The sequence below is a fragment of the Lissotriton vulgaris genome, chromosome 2_1, assembly GCF_964263255.1.
Source record: "Lissotriton vulgaris chromosome 2_1, aLisVul1.2, whole genome shotgun sequence".
Classification (NCBI taxonomy): Eukaryota; Metazoa; Chordata; class Amphibia; order Caudata; family Salamandridae; genus Lissotriton; species Lissotriton vulgaris.
In genome coordinates, this window is record NC_141687.1 from 762,074,546 (window position 1) to 762,098,380 (window position 23,835).

General features: G+C 45.9%; 1 protein-coding gene across 1 annotated transcript; it reads left to right on the forward strand.

The window, feature by feature from the left end:
- Positions 1-22,676: 22,676 nt before the first annotated feature.
- On the forward strand, positions 22,677-23,735 carry LOC147731113 (uncharacterized). The gene has a single exon (XM_086954151.1). The coding sequence runs from the start codon at positions 22,677-22,679 to the stop codon at positions 23,733-23,735; it is 1,059 nt and encodes a 352-aa protein (XP_086810277.1).
- Positions 23,736-23,835: the final 100 nt, after the last annotated feature.

Below are 23,835 nucleotides of genomic sequence, written 5' to 3' on the forward strand. Positions count from 1 at the left end.
GGAAGGTTGAACGGACCCAAAAGATAGGTACTCAAAGATTTGGGGCCTTATTTAGATATCAGCAGACGGGTTATTCCGTCACAACAGTAACAGATATCCCGTCAGCTGAAATATAAATCCCAATATATCATATGGCATGTATATTTTGGCGTGCAAGATATCAGTTACCGTTGTGACGGCGTAACCTGTCTGCCGAGATCTAAATCAGGCTCCCAGTCTTTTTGTCTGGAGTGGTATCTGTATTTCCGTGAAGTCACACATTTAAGAACTTCCTGAGCTATTTTTGACTGGAGCAGGAGGAATCAGGCACGTGGCGTTTGTGTGTGTGTGTAGCTCCTGAATCCAAGTGAGCCCTCAAGTCAGGAACTACTGTAACAGTTATGTTGTTAATTATGTGGATTGGAAGAGGAAATTGAGTTTTAAGGGCACTAAAAGTTCCTTGGGTTTCTGCCGACTTAACACCAGGAAGAGCTTTAACAGACAGAGATTTCTGACTTCATAATATTACGTATTATATTATAGCTCATAGATGTCCCAAAAAGGAGTCTCTCATAACCTTTTCCATGTGTCGTTGGCCATGGGCATAGGAACTGTGGGGGACGTAGGGGACATATCCCCCCCCAGAATTTGGAGTGGGGGGGACACGGGGACAAGGGTGGGGGGGACAAGGGGACAAAAGAATTTCCCCTCTCCCTTCTGTTATGCACAGGGCCATTAGTGCGCGAAAGCGCTACCTAATGGCCCTGTACTTGACGTGTGATTCACCAGCCTGCAGTCAAAGAGGCCACCCACCCTCTGTCCTTTGTTATTCTGCCGTAAGGCTTGGCCAGTCTGGGAAGGGCATAGAAGGGAAAAAAACTCTTGTCTCTTTTCCGTCATTCCCAGAGAAGGCAAGGGCAGTGTCCGCTTCTCCTGCTCAGCCTCTGGTAGCTTCCCTCCTCCCCCCCCTCTCTCTCCTCATTCCTCCATCTCTTTCTGTCGCTGTCTCGCTTATCTTTATGTGCGGATTTCAAAAGACAGCTGTTACATACTCTCTCTTGCCTCTCATTTTCTTTATTTGTTCCCCCGTGAAATGGATCCAAAAATGAGCAGAACACTTTAGCTGGAAATGTCCTAATTTTCTGACAGGGTTTCTATTCCAGAGTACAACCTCGGGACGGAGAGAACAAAGTATCAAAATAAGAAAAATTATTAACTAACCAAATAAAGCAATGCAGAGTGGTCAGCAGATAGGCCAGCTTGTTCTTTACACCCATGCACCTTAGCGCTGCTTTACAGAGTTTTTCAGTGAAGCGCTACTTTCTTTTTATCTTCTTTCTTTGAACAACATTGTTTTCCCAGGGTGGGGAAGTGCACCATTCATAAAGGGACTGCAATACCTGGTTGAGGGGTGGACTGGAAAACGTTTAATATGAGCGTTTCAACTGTTTTAATTATTTTAGCCTATAAAATGTGTACCACAGCTCTGTGTTGAGGGATTTGGTCTTTTTTTAAACCAAACTGCTTATATTTTATAATGATATAAGCAATGGACATTGAAACAGCCCTTCCTAGTCCTGTAGTCATGTCCAGAACTTTTCCGGCAAAATCACTTACTGATTTCTGAAAAATGAGTTTAAAACATTTAAGGTAACCTTGTTGTTCCTGCTTACATTTCACATGCTTTGCTCATCCTTGCATTCAGTGTTTGCTTTTTACAGTGTGTTGTTACTTTTTTTCAGGCAGCATTTTACTCTTGTCCAATGCATAATTTGAATTGAGTCTCAGCACAATTGGATTGTAGCTGAAGGCAGTGCCAGTTTAACCCAGTGGGGCATTATGGTGTTCAGTGGGGGACAGGATGTGGCACTCTGGTCAGAGCTGCCAAATTTGGAACTGGAGCACCATTTTTAGCCTTCATGACCAGTCCACCAGTCCACACTCCTGACAGAGCTCATTCCGATGCTACACATTAGAAGGCCCGATAGACCGTAGAAGCCCTGGTGTCTTAGCACCAGCAGGTTGACCCTAACGGTGGCAAGTGTGGGTTAACCTTGAAGGCCTGTCCACCACAATCCATGCAGTTCATCTCCAGTCTTGGGAGCAGGCATACAAAGAAGCACACACTAGAGCGACAGTGACTCTGTCACTGAGGTCACCAGACCCTTGAGGTCAGTCCACCTTGTCATTGGTACCTCCATTGGACTTTTTCAGCACTAGTAGTGCAACTTACCAGGGGTTGGTAATGTTGGATTTGCATGCACATTAAACTCAGGGGGTGATTATAATGGTGGTGAGACTGCCACATCACCGCATCGTTGACAGTCCCACCACCATTGATGACTGTATTACTGCCCGCTATATTCCAATGGCGGGCGGTTCCCTGGCACTCGGAGAGACCGATCGCCACGCACACTTCTGCCTTCCATAGGGAAGGGAGAAGGCTAGGATCCTTGTGTCTTGCAGAAAGGAGAGAAAAGGGTGTATCTGCTTTTCAGGAAGGATATACAATGCAGAAAGGGCCGGAATAGCCACTCTGGCATTTACTTTGTGGGCTGCAAGCTAATGATGCTTAATTTAAGTTGGTGTCTGCAGGTGAGGCGAACTGTATTCTTTGTTAGAGACCGGTACATTATTTAAACCATCAGACTGTAAAACTGAACAAGAGAAAGGCATCAAGAGTTGTTGGCAGAAGGAGGAAGGGAAATATGGAAAACAGAGAATAAAGAGAAAGCAAAGATGAGAAAGAACATGGAAGAGTGAGATAATGTGGAGGGAGAGTATGTTGGTGGATAAAGGAGGCAAGAGATGAAATCAGATAGACAGCCTTGGTATTCAACAACTCAGCTCCGACACAGATTCCCTCACTACCACCCTTTAATAGTGCTGCCCAAGTCTCCATACCTACTCTCTCAGAAGCATTCAATTAGTTATATAGCGCCACTCATACCAGTGCAGGGTATCAACACTTTACATCATTCACACTACACAGAGGCAGTCAATCATAGGTGTGTAAATCTGTGTATAGGAAATGTTAAATAAAACTAAAGGGTGTAGGAGTCACATGTCATCCATACTTGTAGACAGTATTGTTTAAGAGTGCTTGGTCTGGATGTTGGAAAGTGGGTTAATAGTAGGGGCAAATGTATATCTGTCCCCGGCAATAAGGACACTACCTCAATATATAGCTCCATACCAGTCTTTGAAAATTATTCTCATGCTCAACCCTTGCTAGCTTGGCTGTTAGCAGGTATGTAAAGCATTTGAAAACACCAATTCAGTAAATAATTAAGACACAACACAATAAAAATCCAACACCGATTTATAAAATTAAAAAATATTTTTTTCTTTAAAATGAAAAAAATCCAATGCAGGGAAACGGGAATATGACTTTTAACATTTGTTGCACGATATAGCACATAGAAACGTATATCCCCTTTTGGTACATCTGGTCATGCTGGACCTGCTCAAAGTCAAAGTTTCAGGCCGACCATGATGAAGCCCTGCAGGGGCTACTCCTTGCAGTAGGTGTCGGTCAAAGTTTTTACCTTCTGACATAGAAACTTTTCTGGAGCTTTTCTTCACGGGGTCCATCGAAGCTCTCAGCCACCCCTGATTCAGTGAGGGTTCGCCAGCTTGCCTTGCAACAAACTCCCAATCAAACTTATGGAAGTCCAACCTGCGGAGCTTTCCAGCGGTACGAGCTAGGGATGCAGGCTGGCACACAGTTGATGGTGGGTGGCTTGACTCTCCTGGTTGGCCCGGTCACCTTTTCTAAGTTCAGAATTAGAAATGTTTGCAGAGCTTTTTCTTGCAGGGTCCCTCAATGCTTTTCACTAGGCCAGATTCGGTGAGAGTTTGCCAGCTTGGGATTCTACCTACGCCCGATCAAACTCTGGAAGTCAGACCCCTGGAGCTTTTCAGCCGGAAGAACTTGGGCAGCAGGCCAACTCATGGTTGATGGTTGTCGGCTTGGCTGGTCAGAGTGAGTCGGTCCACTTATAGAGCTTTTTACCAACGTTGCTCCAAACTTCTCCAAACCTCTGGAACTTCTTCCTGAAGTTTTCCAAAGGGTCTCAAAGTGTCCAAAACTTACTCCACGGGTCTGGAATCTCCAAGATGGTCCTTGAAATGGACTTCAGTTACCACAATCCACTTGGACAAAACCCCTTCAAATTCACTGGTAGTTCTCCAGGCTGGGGATTCTTGGTGGGCCAGGTTAGCTCTGTTAACCTTCAGCTTGCAGGGAGTCCACTCTTTAGTCCTTTTGAAGCAAGGTAGTCCATAGGACTGTAATTCCAGATTGTGCAACAGGCGTAACCTTCAGTCCAGAGCCTGGTTGGTTCAAATCAAACTCCTCAGCAGGGACCCTTCTTCTCCCAAGTTTGAAGCAGCATCATCTGAGAGGCTTTGTCCCTTTCAGATACAGATTCCAAGTTCTCTGGGTCAAGAAGAAGGACACTCCTGTCCAATGAGGTGCAGGGCAATGTTCCAGGGTATGACCACAACCTCTAAAGTGGGGCATTATTTTCCCAAAGAGAGCATAATTTCTCCAAAATTCATCATGGCTGATTTTCCAGCAGAGGGAGCAGAACTAACTCAACCAGCCTACAGGATGGCTTCATATACCTAGGTCCACTCCCCTTACATCTGGGAATCCCTCCTTAATCCCCCCATCCGGCTATGGGAGAGGTGTAAATGAAAGTGATTTTTCCAGCTTGTCTCCTTCTCTTGAAGAGCATTGTTTACTACCACTCCCCCTGGCTCTGGCGTTCCTATGCCCAGCAACCTCTACTCTCAGACAGGCCACCTAACTCCAGGTGTCATTTATCACCTCTTCAAACAGCCAGTCCAATCCATTTACCTCTGACAAATCAAGGAAGGGCACTAGAGGGCTGAATTGTGGCTTGCAGACAAGAAAATCTTATAACTTCTTGTCTGTATATTTTAGAATAAATTCAACAATACCACATTGTTGCATTTATCATTAACATTCTTCTGAGTCCTTTAACCCCTTCTGTGCTGCGCGAATTTTCCCCCAGGGCTGAAAGTTCCATTGGGCCTATGGAACCATGACGGAACGGTTCCGTCATAAGCACAGGCCACCTTATGCTCATGACGGAACCGTTCCGTCATGAGCATGGAAGGGGTTAATCCTAGTTGTATGGCTTTCCTTTCTCCAGTTATTAATTAATAACCTCTTGCAATGTTAACCTATGGGCTGGGGATCTGCAATGGAAACATTAACTGGCCAATTTCTCCAATACCAGGGCCTGTATACGGATCCTCCTTATACCTACAGGACCCCCACCCCTAGAATACATAGGAAAGACTTTTGGGGTTCTGATTATATCAAAATATTGCAGATCCTCACTTCACAGTGCTCCTAGCACAAAAGCCGATTTTGGGAAGCACTATACTACAATGTAGGGAGTGAAATGTGCAATTTCACTAAACCCAGGGCATATAACACTCATTTTATAAGGGCCCTCCTTGTAGATACCTGACCTCTAACCCCTAGGACACCTAGGGGAACCCCTTGGGATACCTAATATGCCCCAACATTGTAGTTTATCAATTTGTAACTGCCCTAAACCCAAATGTTAAGATTTGGCACAATTTGCATTTTAAAAGCAGTCCTCCAACATGGGTCTGCTTTTAAACTGACCTCAGGCTACAGCAGTGCACACATGCAAGAGCAGGAAGGGGTGCTGGCCTCTAAACCACTATGCCCTAATATACACTAGGGACTTAAATGTAGTTTCAATCCCCATGCCCTATTATGTACTAGGGCCGTATAGGGGAGGTCATGTCAATCATGGAGGTACCCTAACCCATAGTGCCCCCTAGTGTATGTAGGTGTTTTTACTGTATTTGTAAGTGTCTCTTTCAACATAGCACTGGCCCTGAGCCTGGTTAGTCAGAGGCCAGGGTCAGTCAGAGTCAGGTACCACCAGTACCAGTCAGCAAAAAGTTGGGGAGTGCCCAGGGCACAGATGGCTTTGCAATACTATAGAAGCACAAACCCAGAATTTGAAACATAACACCATGGTTGGGGGTTCTCTTTAATAATCAGAATTGATTTCCATCCTAATGAACCCATTTTCAAACTTTAGGATAATGAAAGACTGGGTAAAAATCATAAAGTTCTAATCTATACCTTGCAGTTTAGTTTTCATGCAGCTCTTTGATGAAGGGTAATAGCTCACTGTTCAGTGTTAGGATTCTAACTTATAAACTGCAAATATCAAAAGAATCTCTCAGACAAAAGCAGTAACTCACTGACCTATTTCTATTATATGCATTTTGTGATCTGCGTGGTACACGATCTTTGTAGCGGGCATATTACCCCACTGTGGCTACCTTACCATGAGTCAAAACTTCCAGTACTCAGACCTCTGATCTCTCTCAATAAAGATCATTAATCACCGAAGTTATCTTCACATTTTTATTTTTGCCTGAAAATTTCTGGAGACCAGGAATGCAGTAGCAGGTACTTTTCAAGCCATAATGCACTTGCAACCATGACGCCCTCACCCGAAGTCAGCATCCTTTTTTGCTTGGTGCATGAAGATGCAAGATTCATATAATTTTTTTTTTAACATTTGGACTGATTACTATGTGAATGTAAACAACAATAAGGCATACATGCAAACTGTGACTACATGCCTGCTTTTCTCAATATTTCACTTCAAAACGATGCAAATGTATTTGTTTAACGGGTGGTGATTTGTATAGGGTCAATGGAAAATCCCCAAGGTTGTCCCTGTCCCCCCCAGAATTTTAGTGTCTCCTACGCCCCTGCGGACGGCCACCGGTCATCCAACGTCACGGTGGGCATGTGAGGAGGACTGCTGGCGGCCGGCCAAACTGCGCATGCGTCATTTTTTTCCACACCCCGGTGGAATGTTCGCTGTGGCGAAATGGTTAAAGCAATTGATCTGTTGTGCTTTGTTCACTAAAGCCATCAATGTGACACAGACACAAACCAACCTCGCCCAAGAGACATATTCCACACCCAGTCCGGAGCGTGGTCAGGCATCATTGTGGCCCAGTGCCTCCCCTTTAGCTTCATTGTTGACCTTCCTCCGGGAACACATCCTGGTTGTTTGCTCTACTCGCCTTCCTGGCAAGTGCTATCTGCTGGTGAGTGGGAGAGCAGCTAATCCACCAAACATCTGTAAACCGAACATGAGAGTGGAATGCGCTGGAAACATGCATTTCAAATGGGGCTGATGAGCATAAAGCTTTGATTCAAGGAAATCTGGTTGAAATAAACAAAAAAGAGTGAATACTTTATTTAGATTAGTATGTCACCTGCTTTTCAAATCAGAACATTAAAGTAAACATTTCTCCAGACGCCCAAATAATTGCTTATTGTAATGTTGTTTAAAATATGGTTCATACATTTATAACGCTATTTTAGCACGTTTTTGGCGATTTTAAATGTTTTCATCAGTGTCAGAGCTCATGTTTGGCTCAACAAATATTCTAGTAAGCAACCAACCGCATATCAACCTCCAACACAATATATAAAACAAGTAGACACTGTAATGGGCTGTGAGAAAATAAAGAAGGCAATAAAAAGTATGGATGAAGCAAAGTGTCTTCACATTTTCCTCTCTTGGGCCGGATTATCTGGCCAAGACTTTCTTCCATTTAGGAAATGTTAGGATTCCAGCAAACTTCATTCTAAATTTAGAAATTCCAAATTTGTTTACACTTGATACGTCGGGATCAGAGAAAGGTGAAGGGGTGTTCTTGTTTGCAATAGATAGTGCCTGTGTGACAAAGATGCTCAGCTTGATTTTAATCCTGAAGACAGATGGGGAAACAGTTCTGTCTGCCGTCTTCGGCTCTATGCAGGTACCCAATCTTTCCAAATGCAACTAACACCTACAACAGAAGAGGACGAATAAACTATGGCAAGAGGTTCATGACAACGTTGGGCTGATAGGAATTAAGCTGCATTCAATACATTGTAGTCATCTTTTGGCTATACTTGGAATTCAAAGTTGAATGTTGAGAAATGGGTCAGAAGGGTGAGAACGTCATTGCAACTGAAAAGTACTACCCTTAGGAACAGCAAAAGGAAATAAGTGACTTCCTAAAAGGAAGCTTATGAAATTAGGGTAAACCTGCAAGTGCTCTAAGGGAGCAGCATGTTTTGAATTTATTTAAAATGCATCTGCTGAGCAAGTCGAGGTTCTAGAAGCCAATTTGTACCTAGAAGAAATTCAGCAATTTATTAAGGACCTATCTCCGGCACCAAGAGCAAATGGACCGTAGGTAACATTTGTAAGTTAGGTTTGACAGCGCAGCTGTCCACATTGCCTATTATTAACAATTCTTTCAAAATATACATAGACTGGGTTTATCTCCATCCAAAGGAGTATACCTCTCTCACCTCATGTTGTTGGCTCTTGTTGTATCATTCAGCCTGCATGACAATGACCAAGGGGCTAATTTACACTTCAAAATTGCACTGAAACATAATACATGATGGGGCATATTAATGAGAGCCATTGTTGCATAATTTTTTGGGACGTGACGGCAGAGCAGGCAGTACTTCATATTTACAAGTCGAAGTATGTGGCCCAATGTGTCAGGCTTAGAAAAATATCTGCTCCCGAACAGGCTGCGCCATGCAGAGGTTCAAATATGCAAGGTAGGCGTTCCCTAATTCATTTCACAGAAAAACTGACACAGTGATATTTATGGCTTTTTGAATATGTGACGCATCATCAGGTAGCAGTGCACCTAGCTTCAAACGCTTCAAAATTCATGCGCATCTGCAACCCACGCATAAGAAATTATGCAGTGGCTCTGGTACATAAAGAGAGCACACACAAAGCAGTTTGGCAAGCTCAACTATGCCATGGGGTGCTCATTCTTCAGCTCAGAGTTGTGAGGAGACCACTAACACCACCACCACAACCACCACGTAGGCTATACGGAGAAGGGAAAGTGTTTTTTACATGCAGATTTCCCTCATTGGCCTCAAGTAGGATGAGGTAATCACATATTACAGACTCAGGAGGGAGTCCATTATCAAACTGTTGAACCAGATTGCACCAAGGAGGCAGCCACTAACTGCCAGGCCAACTAACATTCCTCCACAGGTCCAGCTGATGGAAGTCCACCACGTCCTGGCATCTGGTTCATTCCAGAGTACAACCAGAGTGGCAGAAATATTGCAGTCATCTTTTTCTGCATTCCTACCTTCCGTCCTGGATGCCACCCTCAGCCTCATACTCCATTACCTCCTTTTCCCCAAGATACAACAACAGCTGGACACAAAGCAAGGCTTCTATGCCAATGCAGGGTTTGCACATGTTTTGAGGGCTATGGACTACACACATGTGTAACTGGTTCCTCTTGCAGCAACATCATACCTGATCCGCAATAGAAAGCACACATACTCCATCAATGTCCAGGCATTAGTGGACAATCTGGGGATGTTTACAAATACGAAATTCTTTTTTGAAGAAGGGTCCAGGGGGAATAGATTAAAGACTGAAAACAACTCTGCTCCCCAATCAAGGTTACCACGACTAATGAAGAGATGCCCAGTCTAGCTTGAAAGGCATTGAAAACAACTGAATGCTACAGGAATGCAAAGATCCAGTTCAAATATTTGACCCATCACCTGGCTAGATTCAAGAGTCCATCGGTCCACCCTTACTGGCGGAACATCGTCATTTGGAGCTCAAGGAGATTCAGGTCTAGGACCACAGCCCTGAGCCAATCTGGCCCTGCTGGGTACCTGGCCTCATGCTCCTAAACGACTCGTGCCAAGGTGAAAGTTCAAACCGTATGTCCTCTGGTGTGGTGCAGTGCTAAAGTGTGTGGAAATTAAAAATAGCTACTTGGACAAAAATGTATATTTATTAGGAATTGTCCAAGCACCATATTAAAATAACCTGATAGTATGTGAAATAATGACTATCTCCTGGCTTTAACTATTGAGGTCGACATGTTTCAGCCGCTGCGGTAAACTAACCCGGCTTTCTTCAGGACCTAGATGTTTGTGTGATACACGCTACTGCAGGAAAAGTTTGTAACAAGTGAAAAACTATATATTTAAAGAATATTAAGGTAAAGTTGTGGCCTTCGCCACCCTACCCGACATGCAAAATATGTATTTGCATATAAGAGCTGCCTCTTCTTTCCTAGAAGAAAAAAGTGTGGGTCAAAAGTATGCTAAAAAATACAAGAAAAGGAGTGCAACATAGTGTAGCATCAGATATTCACACGCCGTGGTGCTGTTGTGCACCACACAAAAACAACCCAAAACGTACTTAATTAGAAACCAGTCACTTTTATCATTTTTGTAAAGACTGATTCTTCACTTACCCAGCTTTATGTGGGAGGAAGGCCTCACCTCACCCGACTGACTGCTCGGAGAAGGAAGCCCGCTCTGTTTACAGACAAAGTAAGACAATGAGCTTGCTCAGTGATGCCACTCTGTCTAAATACTTTGTGTAATGTTAAACAATGTAGAAACCAAGATCATCGAACCCAAAAGTACTCTGCTCCAGATAGAGTTAAAAATACAGGAAGGCAGAAAAGCCCCTTGTCTTACAGTTAGATCTTTCTTATAAGATGCAAAGTGGATCCCTCTCCATACAAAATCCTCCTTACTTATTCATAAGATTAGTAGGCTGTCAAGAAAAGGCAGAGAAAAGATAAATAAGACCCCCCCTGCCAGTACCAGAGAGAAAGATGAAGGACAGAGGTTCCAGTATTAGTCAAAAATCCCTCAGAGCGATCCTCTCCTCTTTACCTGTCCATCGGTGCTCCAAACTAGACTGCAAGCAGTCTGGGAGGTAGAGATTGGGGAGACCGATACTGTTTATATAGTCGCCCTGATTGACTGCAATCACGCTAAATGGTCGCAGTTGCCGATAGATAAAACATAGCCATGTTCAAAGCGGGCAGACTCTCTAGCGGGACGCTACATGGCACGCATGCGCAAATGAATGAATTAAGCGTCACGCTCTTATCAAGCACTCCTACCCGAGACACTTCACACCGCGCAGACGCGTTAGTAAGACTCGCGTACACTGTGTTCTGTGCTCACTGTCCACTATTGAGGGAAAACTGATGTGTGCTCGGGGATTCAAGACTAAGTGTAAGCTTATGGTAAGGTACATATGTAAGAATTGAAACACGAACTTATCAAGTACGATCATATGTCAGATCCAGTATAAGCTGCGGGCCTCGGAATAAACTATTAAGGAGACGCGTGTGCAGTGTGCTGAACACTGCCGAAACAGCTAGGATCGTGGGGCAGAGTCAGAACAAGTTGCGCATACACAGTTAAGTGCTGCCATCCCAATTCGGTCCGCCCACGTACAATGGGGCAGGGTCAGCACAGATGGTGATTGGCCCGTATTGAACCTAAACCCAATGTGTGTCTCGTGTCCCACTTATTTGAGGAAAACCAGTATTAGTATGAATGTAGCGCTAGGACCTCGTAAAATTAAGAGCACAATTGCAATATACATGGTATTGTTACCCAGCTAGTTAAGATAGTACTGGTTTGTCCCTAAAGAATGGCTAGTATAGGACAAAGGAGACAAAACTTGTCTATAGTATTGAATATTCTTACAACTGCGTGGTGAGCTAACAGTGAATTTGTCAATCGACCACAACAACAGAGCAGAGTATAGACTGGAGAGAACTTTTGACATCAAGTCATAAGTTCTTCATGGCGGCTCATGTTCAAGTAGTGGATCATCAGATCGATACCCAAGGAATGTGGTCATTGAGGCCCTCAGTGTCTGTTTTTAAACGGAAGATCCTTTTCTGCTCCTTAATGAACAGGAAACGGGAGATGTCAGAGACATGTGGAGGGATGAAAGGTTTCTCCAGCACAAACCACCTCAGATCATCAGCCTTATGATGTTTGAGCAGAAAGTGATCAGTGAGACAAGTAGATTGCTTTCTACAGTGAATTGTACTTTTGTGCTCACTGATACGCAACTTCACTTTTCGTGTAGTATGACCTATGTATTTCAGAGAGCATGGACATGTGATCATATATATTACATCTTCTGAATTACAATTGGTATGATTACGAAGTATCCAGGGACAATTGGTACCTATGTCCACTGAGGTCATTTTGGTAGTTTGGGGGCAAACACTGCACGAGCCACACGGATGGTGGCCTCGCACAGGGGGTAGACACCAAAGTGTGTTGGTCTCCTTCACAGGCTGGGTTAAAGGACGCGTGTGGACTAGACTATCTCGTAGGCTGGGACTCTTTTTAAAGGCAAACAGAGGAGGCAAAGCCCTTGATGAAGCAATGTTAAGGATAGGCCAATGCTTGCGCACTGTTTTCTGTAGTTGGTTAGATAATGTACAAAAAGTGGTCACAAAACTTAGCCTGTCGTTTGGAGGTTTAGGGATATCAACTTCGAGCATTGCTTCATGATTGTTATTTGCTGCCCTCTTCCATGCCTGGCGTATAAGACGCTTCGGGTAGGCACGTGCCTGTAGCTGGGAGGCCAAATCGTTTGCATGTTTGTCAAAGAGGTCCCTTGTAGAACAGTTCCTTCGAATACGAAGGAACTGGCCCACTGGGAGATTCTCCCTTAAGGCTCTCGGGTGGTGGCTGTCAAATGACAGAAGAGAGTTTCTCGACATCGATTTCTTGAAAAGTTCACACTGTAACTTCCCGTCACAGGGGAAGATCAAGATGACAAGAAAAGATAGTTATTCCTGGCTAACATCGATTGTGAATTTAAGAAAGGTGTTTTATTGATTGAGCCATGAGTGGAAGGTCTTGATTTCCTCTACTGAGCCACGCCATACCACCAAGACGTCGTCTATGTACCTCTTGCACAGCACCAAATGTTGTTGGTATGGGTTGCTGTGGTGAAGTACATAGTTCTGTTCAAACTGGTGGACGTAAAGGTTGGCCAGGCTAGGCGCGAAAACGCTGCCCATTGAGGTGCCAGAGACCTAGAGAAAGATTTGATCCTCAAATCTGAAGAAGTTCTCCATCATGGACAACCTGGCACACTCCATGATGAAAGACACCGGGGTGATACTGTCCAGATCACGCGCCTCTAGAAGACTCCTAATGGAGTCCAGGGTTTCTTGCTGTGGGATGCACGTGTACAATGACTCCACATCGAAGCTTGCCAAGATGTCAGTGGAGCTGTTGAATTCAATCTCGGGCAAGATGCGCAATACATCTGCTGTATCCTTAAGATACGTTGGCATGATGGTGAGCAACGGTCGTAGGAAGAAATCAACAAACTTGGATAATGGCTCGAGCAATGAGCCAATCCCGGAGATAATGGGTCACCCAGGAGGAGGGCGTTGACTCTTATGGATTTTAGGGAGGCAATAAAAATATGGCATCACAGGCTTGTCAGTTACCAAAAATTTTGCCTCGTGTGATGTGATCCACCCCTCAGCTTCTCCTTCCTCAACTAGATGTTTAATCTCCATTGTTAGTCTTGGTGTGGGATCAATGTCCAGCACCTGATAAGAGTTGGTGTTGTTCAGCTGACGGAGACATTCTGTCCGGTAGGTAGCAGTGTCCAGGACGACAGTTGCGCCCCCCCTTGTCCGCGGGCTTAATGGTAATTGATTCGTCCCGCATTAGATTCTGGAGCGCCAGCCTGTCCTTTTTAGTAAAGTTGTTATAGTTAGAAGGCCGAGTCTCACATAACGCCATTACGTCATGGGTGACTGCTTTCTCAAAGGTGGTCACTTGAGAAGGGACCTGGTGTGCCAGAGGTGTAAAACTAGATTTAGGTCGGAGACCGGTATTAGTGATACCTATAGAAGAGCTATTCGCATCCTGCTCCTTATCTTTGAAGAAAAAGTGGAGTCGAACCTTCCTAAAGAAGTGTTCTATTTCACATCTTAGGGTAAATGGAGCACCTGAGTGGGTAGGAACAAATCCAAGACCTTTGTTAAGGACATTATGCTCGTCTACTGATAATGCCCTTGAGCTCAAATTTACTACCAGGTCTTTCACTCCCTGGTTGCGTTGGGGGTCTGCTGTTGGTTGCCACCCCCCGCTCCTGGTATTCGGAAAGGTTTGGTCTGGTTGCCAATGGACGGTGGTCATACCTCTCCGTTTCCCCCTGGTACGGCCTCGGCCCTGATCTAAAAAAGATTTGTTAGGGTAGGGTTGTTGTTGTAGAGGAAATGGTTGCATATGTGGTGCGAATTGTGGGTAGCCCCAAGGCATCGGAGGCCACCATTGACCCTGATTCTGATAGAATCCTTGTTGGCCTCGCCTTCTGTTAGATCTTCGAGATTGACCCCTTCCTCTCGTGTAAAATCCACCAGTATTAGAGGAATCAGGGTCATTCGACCCGGTACTGGATCCGGATGACGAGTAATTGGACCCAAAACGTCTGCCTCTGTTATTATATTCCGGTGCCACATAGGTCTCGCTCGTATAGGGATACATTTTTTCCAGAGAGAAACGGGCCAGATCCTTCTTAAACTTGTCTATTTTATTGATCACGATGTTGTCTCTATACTCTTTGGTGGTTTTGTTAGTCTCCTCCATATGTTTCTTATATAGAGTTGTAGTAATGGTAGTTTTAATTTGTCCCTCAAGGGTCTGTATTTCAACGAGCATTTCGTCAGCTTGGCGTTTCGCCGTGCTGATTATCAAGATCAACCAGTCACGGGTACACCGCCAGGCAATCAGTGACCAGTCTCGTAAGAATTGTTTGTCCGTGAGAAAAAGTCTTGGGCAGTTTGTCACAATCAGACCGGTAGGGGCACATTTTCCCTGTAGGCACTCAGCCATTATAACACCATGCACTGCTGTACGTGCATGTGTTTTCTTGAGGTTAAGTAAAGTCACCCAATCATCTTTAGTCCCCCCTGTGGGTTCAGGCAGAGCATCCAGAATACTGGGGTTATCAGATAGTATTGAGCTAAGGGTTTCATCATCAAAGGCCAAACCTGTAAAGTCGGCCATCATGGAGCGAGCATAGAAGGGTCAATGATCCTGGTGAGCGTTTGGAGACTAAAGGAACAAAGTCCTCAGTCTAAAAAGACCCGCAGCTGTAAACTGCTCTAAGGACGAAATTTTTTTTGAAGAAGGGTCTAGGGGGAATAGATTAAAGACTGAAAACAACTCTGCTTCCCAATCAAGGTTACCACGACTAATGAAGAGATGCCCAGTCTAGCTTGAAAGGCATTGAAAACAACTGAATGCTACAGGAATGCAAAGATCCAGTTCAAATATTTATTAGTTTTAATTTGTCCCTCAAGGGTCTGTATTTCAACGAGCATTTTGTCAGAGTGGCGTTTCGCCGTGCTGATTATCAAGATCAACCAGTCACGGGTACACCGCCAGGCAATCAGTGACCAGTCTCGTAAGAATTGTTTGTCCGTGAGAAAAAGTCTTGGGCAGTTGGTCACAATCAGACCGGTAGGGGCACAAACTTTTCCTGCAGTAGCGTGTATCACACAAACATCTAGGTCCTGAAGAAAGCCGGGTTAGTTTACCGCAGCGGCTGAAACATGTCGACCTCAATAGTTATAGCCAGGAGATAGTCATTATTTCACATACTATCAGGTTATTTTAATATGGTGCTAATAAATATACATTTTTGTCCAAGTAGCTATTTTTAATTTTCACACACTTTAGCACTGCACCACACCAGAGGACATACGGTTTGAACTTTCACCTTGGCACGAGTCGTTTAGGAGCATGAGGTCAGGTACCCAGCAGGGCCAGATTGGCTCAGGGCTGTGGTCCTAGACCTGAATCTCCTTGAGCTCCAAATGACGATGTTCCGCCAGTAAGGGTGGGCCGATGGACTCTTGAATCTAGCCAGGTGATGGGTCAAATATTTGAACTGGATCTTTGCATTCCTGTAGCATTCAGTTGTTTTCAATGCCTTTCAAGCTAGACTGGGCATCTCTTCATTAGTCGTGATGTTTACAAATACACTGGCCAAGTACCCTGGTAGTGCTCATGATGCCTACATCTTCAGGCACTCTATCATCAATGAGTGCTCCCAGGACTGGAAATGTGGGAATGTCCTACTTGTTGGTAAGTAAATCTGAAGTACATAACAGACCTACTAAAATTAAATGATGTATGACAAAAATAGCCATCTCTGTGTCTGTCGACCGAGATAGGGCCATATGTAGGAGGGGAGTGCCTTATACTTGCACCATACATTATGGCACATATGCAATGCAAAGTTCCAAGTGACACATGCTAAGACAGGCAAAGTCACTGTGTGTGCCTTTGAATGGCTTAAAGATTCAGAGCAAAGCAACGCTGTGAAAAATACAGTATTGCATCACTGTGTACAAGGTAGGGGTTCCATGGCCATTGTTTGTGTGTCCCCATGCAACTCCCATGGTTTATGAGGCAAATCTTCTATCTCACACCAGGTAAACTGTAAAATGTGTCAAATCAGTTGCTCTTCCCAGGTCATGTGTAGCAAGACAAACAGAACTTAAGTCAACCAAGACACTCCGGCAACCTATGTGTGCTGCATTCCTCGGCACACATACATAGACTATCAGGCCTCCAAGGGTTCATCCTGTGTAGGATGGTGGCCCCTCCTGCACAAAGTCAATCCCATATGAAATGCAGGCATACAAGAACCATGTTGCAAAAGTGCTTGTCTCTGTGCTAGGTAGCCCAGTGTGTGTCAGTGCAGGTTTAAAAGTCTTGATGTGTTGTTTGGCCTGAATACTGTCCACCACTGTCCTTTCTCAGTGACCCAGTGGAATGCTCATAGGTGACTTGCTGCACTGTACAGTACCACATTCCCAAATATATGGGCCCTTGTGTCATGTTCATATAGGGAGCCCAACACATTGCAGCATATAGTCAGTGATGTCCCACATTAACATACACTCACTAATCTGCTAATGGCAGTAGCTATAGAGCATCAGTGACTATTAATGTGCCATTTCACTCTGTGTGTATGAATGGAACCACATCTTCTGCACTGGGTCATGAATCACGATTAAACCATGAGGTAGGCCTGAAAAGCCAATATGAGTGCAAAGGCAACACAAGAAAAAAGTGGGAGATAAATGTCTCCTCAATTCCATACCTACTCTCCGTATCAGTCAAGGTTCATCACTTTCAAGGAAGTGTGAACAAGTATTGTGGAAACGTGTACGTGTGTCACACATGCCATTATATTTGTATGTTGCTGAAAATGTCAGGAGCAGAACAGGAAGAAGTTTTTTGAAAGGCCATGTGTTACATGCAATGTCAGTGTAGGCCACAGACATGGGTAAATGATAATACTGGATAATAATGTGACATCAACAGCACAAAATATACAAATGTCTCAGCCATACTAGCAGTTCATTAACAGACATACAGCTAGATTCATGAAGCCAAATTGCGATTGCAATAGCTGTGAAAAAGAAATTGCGATCGCAATTTGAAGAAAAGGAATTCAAGAAAGTTGAAATCCAAAAATAGCGAAATCGCAATTTTTTTTGCGATATCGCAATTAAATTCGGAGAATCCATGAAGAAGTCCATTAGCGAATCTGTAATTGCGAGAAACCATGGATTCTGCGAATAAAACTGCGATATCGCAAATAAATCGCAATCGCAATTCATGAAAAATCGCAAATAGGGAAAAATGCGCATGCGCAAATTAAGGAGAACCCAAACCAGGTGGTAACCAGTAAAAAAAAATATTCACATCTGAAATAAACTCTAGCAAACTACCAACAGGAGCAGGCTTGACCAAACACACTTAAGGACATGCAGCTGGAGCCTGAGGATTCACACAATGCCAGGACTCTACATGGTGGTCAGGCGGCGAAGGCTACAGCGAGCAGCACGGCACAGATGACGTATCCAGGAGCGGATATTCCGTCAGCGGGTCACCCTACTGGGCCAAACCAGGGAGCAAATCTACGCCAAGTACCGGCTAAATGGGGCAATGATCATCAAGCTGATCCGGGACCTAGACCCCCTCCTGCAGCACCCAACAAGGAGGACCAATGCCGTTTCCACCCATGTGTAGGTATTGTGCAGCCTGCACCTACTTGCCTCCGGAAGCTTCCAGGGTATAGTCGCTGTTGCAGGGGGAATATCCCAGCCCACCATGTCCCGCTGCCTAAGGAGTTTCCTGGAGGCCATGCTGACCTGCCTACACCACTACATATCATTCCCCACCAGCCAACAAGACTTGAATGACACCAAGCTGCAATTTTACAATGTAGCACAATTCCCACACATCATAGGATGCATTGACTGTAGCCACATCCACATCTGCCCACCAGCACAAACGGAATACATGTATCGTAACCGCAAGTCCTACCACTCCCTCAATATCCAGATGGTATGCAATGCAAAGACATTCATCACAGACATAGTGGCACAGTACCCGGGGAGCACACATGACTCCTTCATATTCCGGCACAGTGGCATTCACACACGACTGGCCAGGGGAGACTTTGGTGAAGGACACCTACTGGGTAAGTACACATGCCACACAACAATACAATGTGATAATGATGCTGCGCGGCACAGGCACTCACCCTCTGCTCATATCATTCAGGTGACAGCGGCAACGCTCTCCGTGAGTACCTCCTCACCCCATACCTCAACCCTGCAACACCACAGCAACGGCGTTACAATGCAGCACACATACGCACAAGAAATTGCATTGAGAGGACATTTGGCCTTTTGAAGAGCAGATTCCGCATACTGCACAAGACTGGTGGGGCCATCAAATACGAGCCTGGGGTCTGCTGCCGCATCGTGGCCGTGTGTGCTATCCTCCACAACATTGCTACCAAGAGCAGGATACCTGTAGACATCTCTGGCAGTGAGTCAGAAGGGGACAATCGACCACCTGCACATGTGCGTCACGCACACGGCGAGAATCCTGCAGAAGGATACAGGCGCTGCAACCAAATCTGCATGAACTATTTCTAGTGCACCCACACCCATTACTCAACTCATGCATGACAACATAAATAATGACATGAGTCAGATTAAGTTATTCAGAATTTTAGTAATTGTTACTGCACAATAAACCGGGCATTCTGATAACTGGGAAATGAATGACATATTGCGTCATATGTCTCTATTAGTCTGTAGGGCATGCTTGTAGCGTCAGCATGTACCCTCATGGTAATGTACAACAGTTCAGTGGCGCCTCCGGGTAGTTGCCCCTGACCTCCTCTCAACGTCCTCCTCCTGATTCTGCCATGAGGCAGCAGAGGGCCTGCTGCTGCAGCGGGGTGCTACGACCGGTGGAAGGGACTGGCTGCTATGGCTTGATGTAGCCTCACAGGTGTCGTCTGCCCCCCCGCCTGGCCATGGCCGGTAGTCTGCATGCCCTGCATGGCTGTTGAAATGTTCTCCAGGGCTCTCGCGACTTCCTGGCAGCACTAGACCATTTGGACCTGCATGGCCAGGGAGCGTCTCGAGAGCTGGGAGGTGGCGTTCCCAATTATATGGTTGGACCCCGTGTACGCCGACAGGCGTGTCAACAGTTGGCGGTGTCTGCGGCGATTGAGATCCCGCTGGCTGGACATTGCCTGTGTGTTGGCCTCCAGAGCTGCTGTCATCCTGTCCATATGGTCAGACATATGTGCCACATTACGTGCGGTCTTGTCCAGTTGGAGGTGGATGTCGGCTAGATGTCGGGCCTGAGTCTGGTGCACACGTAGCATCCTGCGCTCAATGGAGAGCCCACCTGCACGTACGTTTCGGCCCCTGCCAGCGCGGGATGTGTTGGTGCGCGGTTCCCTGACCAGTCCGCTTGTCTGGCTCCTCACAGCCGCAGGGCGGCGGGTTGGTTGGCGACCTGCTGCTGGTGTTGCAGGCCCCACTGGTGGCTGTGTGCTGCATGGTGGTACAGCAGCGCCTGTTGTCACAGGGGTGGCACGGGCCACAGGGGCGGGTGGTGGGATGACCGCTGTTGCGGCAGCTTGCCCTGATGGTCCGGGCTGTGGGGTATGATGTGTGTCCCCCTCCGTGTCCTCCATGTTGTCCTCAATCACCAGGGCCTCGCTGTCTGTGCTGGGGACATCAGCGCCACCTGTGATGTAAAGTGGACGTTGATTAGTGACATGTTCGGTACACAGTTAGGCTTGCTACATGCATGCAGACTACCATTCCCTGACTCGCTGCAGGATTGACTCTCACTGGACATGTCAGGCTTAATGCTACAGGATGGTAATTGTGGGCAGACTACATGTCCCACAATGCAATAGCGCTATAGTGGTGTGCTTTGGCTGCATGATTGGGGTTTGATATGGGATGCACTGGAGTCATGGACATTGTTAGGGGACAGGGGGTCGCAGTCGCATGGCACTTACCTGGTGTGTCTTCGGTGAGTCGGGAGGAGTCAAGCTGGGTCACACCCACGCAGGCCTGTGGATTGATGGTCTCCTCCACTCGGTCCTCCAGTGGTGTGTTCGGTGGGACAGTGGGCTCCCCTCCACCTGTCGCCACTTGCTCCCCCAGCCTCTCAGCAATCTTTTCCTTTGCCTGCCCTCTTAAGTCATACCAGCGCTTTTTCAGCTCGTCCACCGAGCGCTGGGTCACCCCCACGGAGTTCACTTTGGCGCGGATGCGCAGCCATATGCGCCTTTTGTCGGCCTCTGGCACCCTTCGGGAGTCTTTGCCAAATAGCCGGTTGTGGTCCTTTGAAACTCCTTCTATGAGGTGTTCAAGCTCCTGCTCTGAAAACTTGATTTTGCGCTTTCTCCCACTGGTAGAACCTCCTGCTGCATCCTGTGACATGCTTGCCACTGTGGTGTCTCCTGCTGTACTCCTCTAGGAACACTGGAGGGGAGCTCTGACACTGCTGCCTGTACTTCAGCCTCTCACTGCTGAATGGAGGTGGAACCTGCCTACTTCCTGGTTGTGATGTCATCACTGTGCTCAGGATGCGACTTCCCGTTTTTGCGATTTCGGTAATTGCGAAATCGCAATTTCAACATGGGTATCGGCGGATTCTGCGATTATTTACCGAATTCTGGGGGCTCGCAATCGGCGATTGCGGACGGTTGCGAATCGCATTTTTTTATCGCAAATGTTCATGAATGCCGTTCTGTGATTTCTAAATTGCGATTCGCTTTTTCTCGCAATTTAGAAATCGCAGAATGTGACATTGATGAATCTGGCTGATACTTTTAGGTTTGTAGCCACATTGACAGATGCAACCAATGTTATGACTCACTTGTTCTCTGGTGTAACTTGTCTAAATAAAAAGCATATAAATACTGCAATGTGAAATTGACAAAGTCCAACACAATGCTGGCAAACATGGCGTACATCAGTCATCAAAATGCAATTGAATGGAACCTGGGCAAGGCACCACAGTTTACTTAGTTAGGTATCTCAACATTCATTTGCCACAGCAATGGTGATATAATTATGGCATACTGGTAAACAATCCCCTACAAGTTACAGTAAAACAAATTCATGTGAAAACCAATGTATTGTAAAAAATAGTACATATGTTTCAAGTTACAGTGACATGCAGTAAAAATGCTATACAATAACAAACAACCAAGGGCTAAATGTAGGTAAATGGATTTTACCGACACTAAAATACCGAATTTTACCGATTCAGTATTTTAGAATCGGTAAATGTAATGTAGGTAAAACATCTGTATTTTTTACCGAATCAGTAAAAATCGGAATCTGCTATTCGGTATTTACCGAATCGGTATTTACAGAATCGGTATTTACCGAATCGGTATTTCCCATTCATTCCTATGGGCCTTTTGGCCCATAGGAATGAATGGGAAATACCGATTCAGTAAATTATCGATTAGGTAATTACCGATTCGGTAAATACTGATTCGGTAAATACCGAATCGGAAAGCAAATAAAAGTGAAACTGAATCAGGCAGCCAATCAGGTGCTACCACCCTCCCCCTCCCTACCGGGAAGTGGCTACACAGGTAGCTGCAAGTAATTAGAAGCTTCTAGAGAGGCAGTTGGAGCTGCGCTGAGTCCCTGAGCCACAGAAAAAGTTTTGCACTTTTAAACTGTGAAAATGGCAAGCAGCAGTGAAAAGGAACAGCCAGAGAGGAAGAGGAAAATTAAATTTAGCAACATGGAGCTGCAGGTCCTTGTGGAGGAGGTGGTGAAGGAACACCAGAAATTGTTTGGCAAGCTGTCCCTGACTGTGGATGAATCTGCCAAAAGGAAGATTTGGATGGACATTCAAGCAAAGGTGAATGCTGTAGGAGTGACTCCAAGGGACATAGACGACCTGAAAAAGAGGTGGTATGACCTCAGGAGCCTGACAAAGAAGAAAATTGCTGAGCTCCAGAAACAGGCAAACAAAACTGGAGGAGGGAAGAACCGTGCACCCCCCCCTGACTGACCTGGAGGAGCTTGTGGGGTCCACCATTGAACCAGAGAGTGTCTGTGAACTGGGAGATGCAGAGGGCTCAGCCAGAGCTGCCACCAGAAAAGGTAAGACGCATGCACAGCAATCACCCCCACCCCATCAGCCTTCCCTTTACCCTATGTGGCAAAGTTAACTACTGCCCAGTAGAGGTAGTACTATTCAGGAGCAATGCATTATGGGACATGTAGTCAGTAAATGAAGGACCATGTCATACAGCACAGCAAGCAACAAGTTAGGCAAATCATTTCAGACATAGTGAAGCGCAGGCAACATGTACATTGTACAAGTGAAAATTATTTAATTGTAGTGGCTGTGAGGCAGTTGCAGCAAGCTAATGTACGCTTATCTGTCCACAGGCGAGACATCTCGCAGGCATACCAGGGAGACGGAAGGCACAGCACCAGAGAGGGATGACAGCCAGGAGCCAGGGCCAAGTGCAGAGAATGTCACAGAGGACACAGGTGCACCAACTACACAGCCACCATCCCAAGACCCAGAAAGGTCTCCACATCTGCAGGCGTCCCCAGAACGTTCAGGTTCCCCTCTGCTACTGTCCTCACCTGAACTGCCTACATCACTGCCTCTAACAACTCCTGCATCACAAAAGAGCAGGAGGCATGTAGTTGCCCCACTTGTCCAAATGGAGACATCAGCGGGAGACATAGAGGGGGATGCCACACCAACCTTGCCTGGGGAAGGTAGCCCTGCCACACAGCAGTCCAGTGCAGAGGTTGTCCGTACAGGTAGCAGACGCCGCAGGCACAGAGAAAGCATTGTAGCAGCTCATGTGGAGGGTCCCAGTGTCTTCCGTGGGCTTGAGGGTAGCATGGTGAAAATCCAAAGGATGCCGGGGAAGGCAATCCTGTCTGTGCAACGCCAGATGAGGAACCTGAACACAAATGTGGAAGATATAGGGAAGGGCATTAGAGAACTGGTCGATGTTAACAAGGAGATGGCTGCAGGGATGCGAGACATGACACAATCAGTGCAGCTTCTGTGCAGCAAACTGGACCAGGACATGTTAGCAAGGTGCGAGGAGAGGCAGCGTGCGCAGCAGAAAAGTAAAGCAATAAACCGCCTGGCCACAGCCACTTCCCTGCTATGCAGACGATGCATTAACATGCAAGAGGGACTCACCCACAACAGCAATGAGGTATCTAGGGGCATTGCTAGTTTGACCAGTGCTGTAGAGCTGATGATGAATGCACAGACAGCTCAAACTGCTGCCCTGGACGTCCCAGAAAGTGAGGAGAGCACCAGTAGGAGCAGCATGACAAGCCCCCTTGTGGAGACACGAAGGAGCAGCAGGTGCCATGGTGAGCCACCAGCCCAAACGCACAGTGAAGAAAGCCAGCCACTTACATCTGGCACTGGTAGGCGTGGGCGGAAATGACTTTTTCAGTTAATGGGGAAGTGACCCAGGACTACCATTATTACATGGATGACATTTGTGTTGCACATTTGTGCTTTTGAATACCTGCGTAGTGTCAAAT

Bases quoted from the DNA above. Each gene is read 5' to 3' on its own strand.
- LOC147731113 (XM_086954151.1), top strand. From the start codon at position 22,677: ATGTACGCTTATCTGTCCACAGGCGAGACATCTCGCAGGCATACCAGG.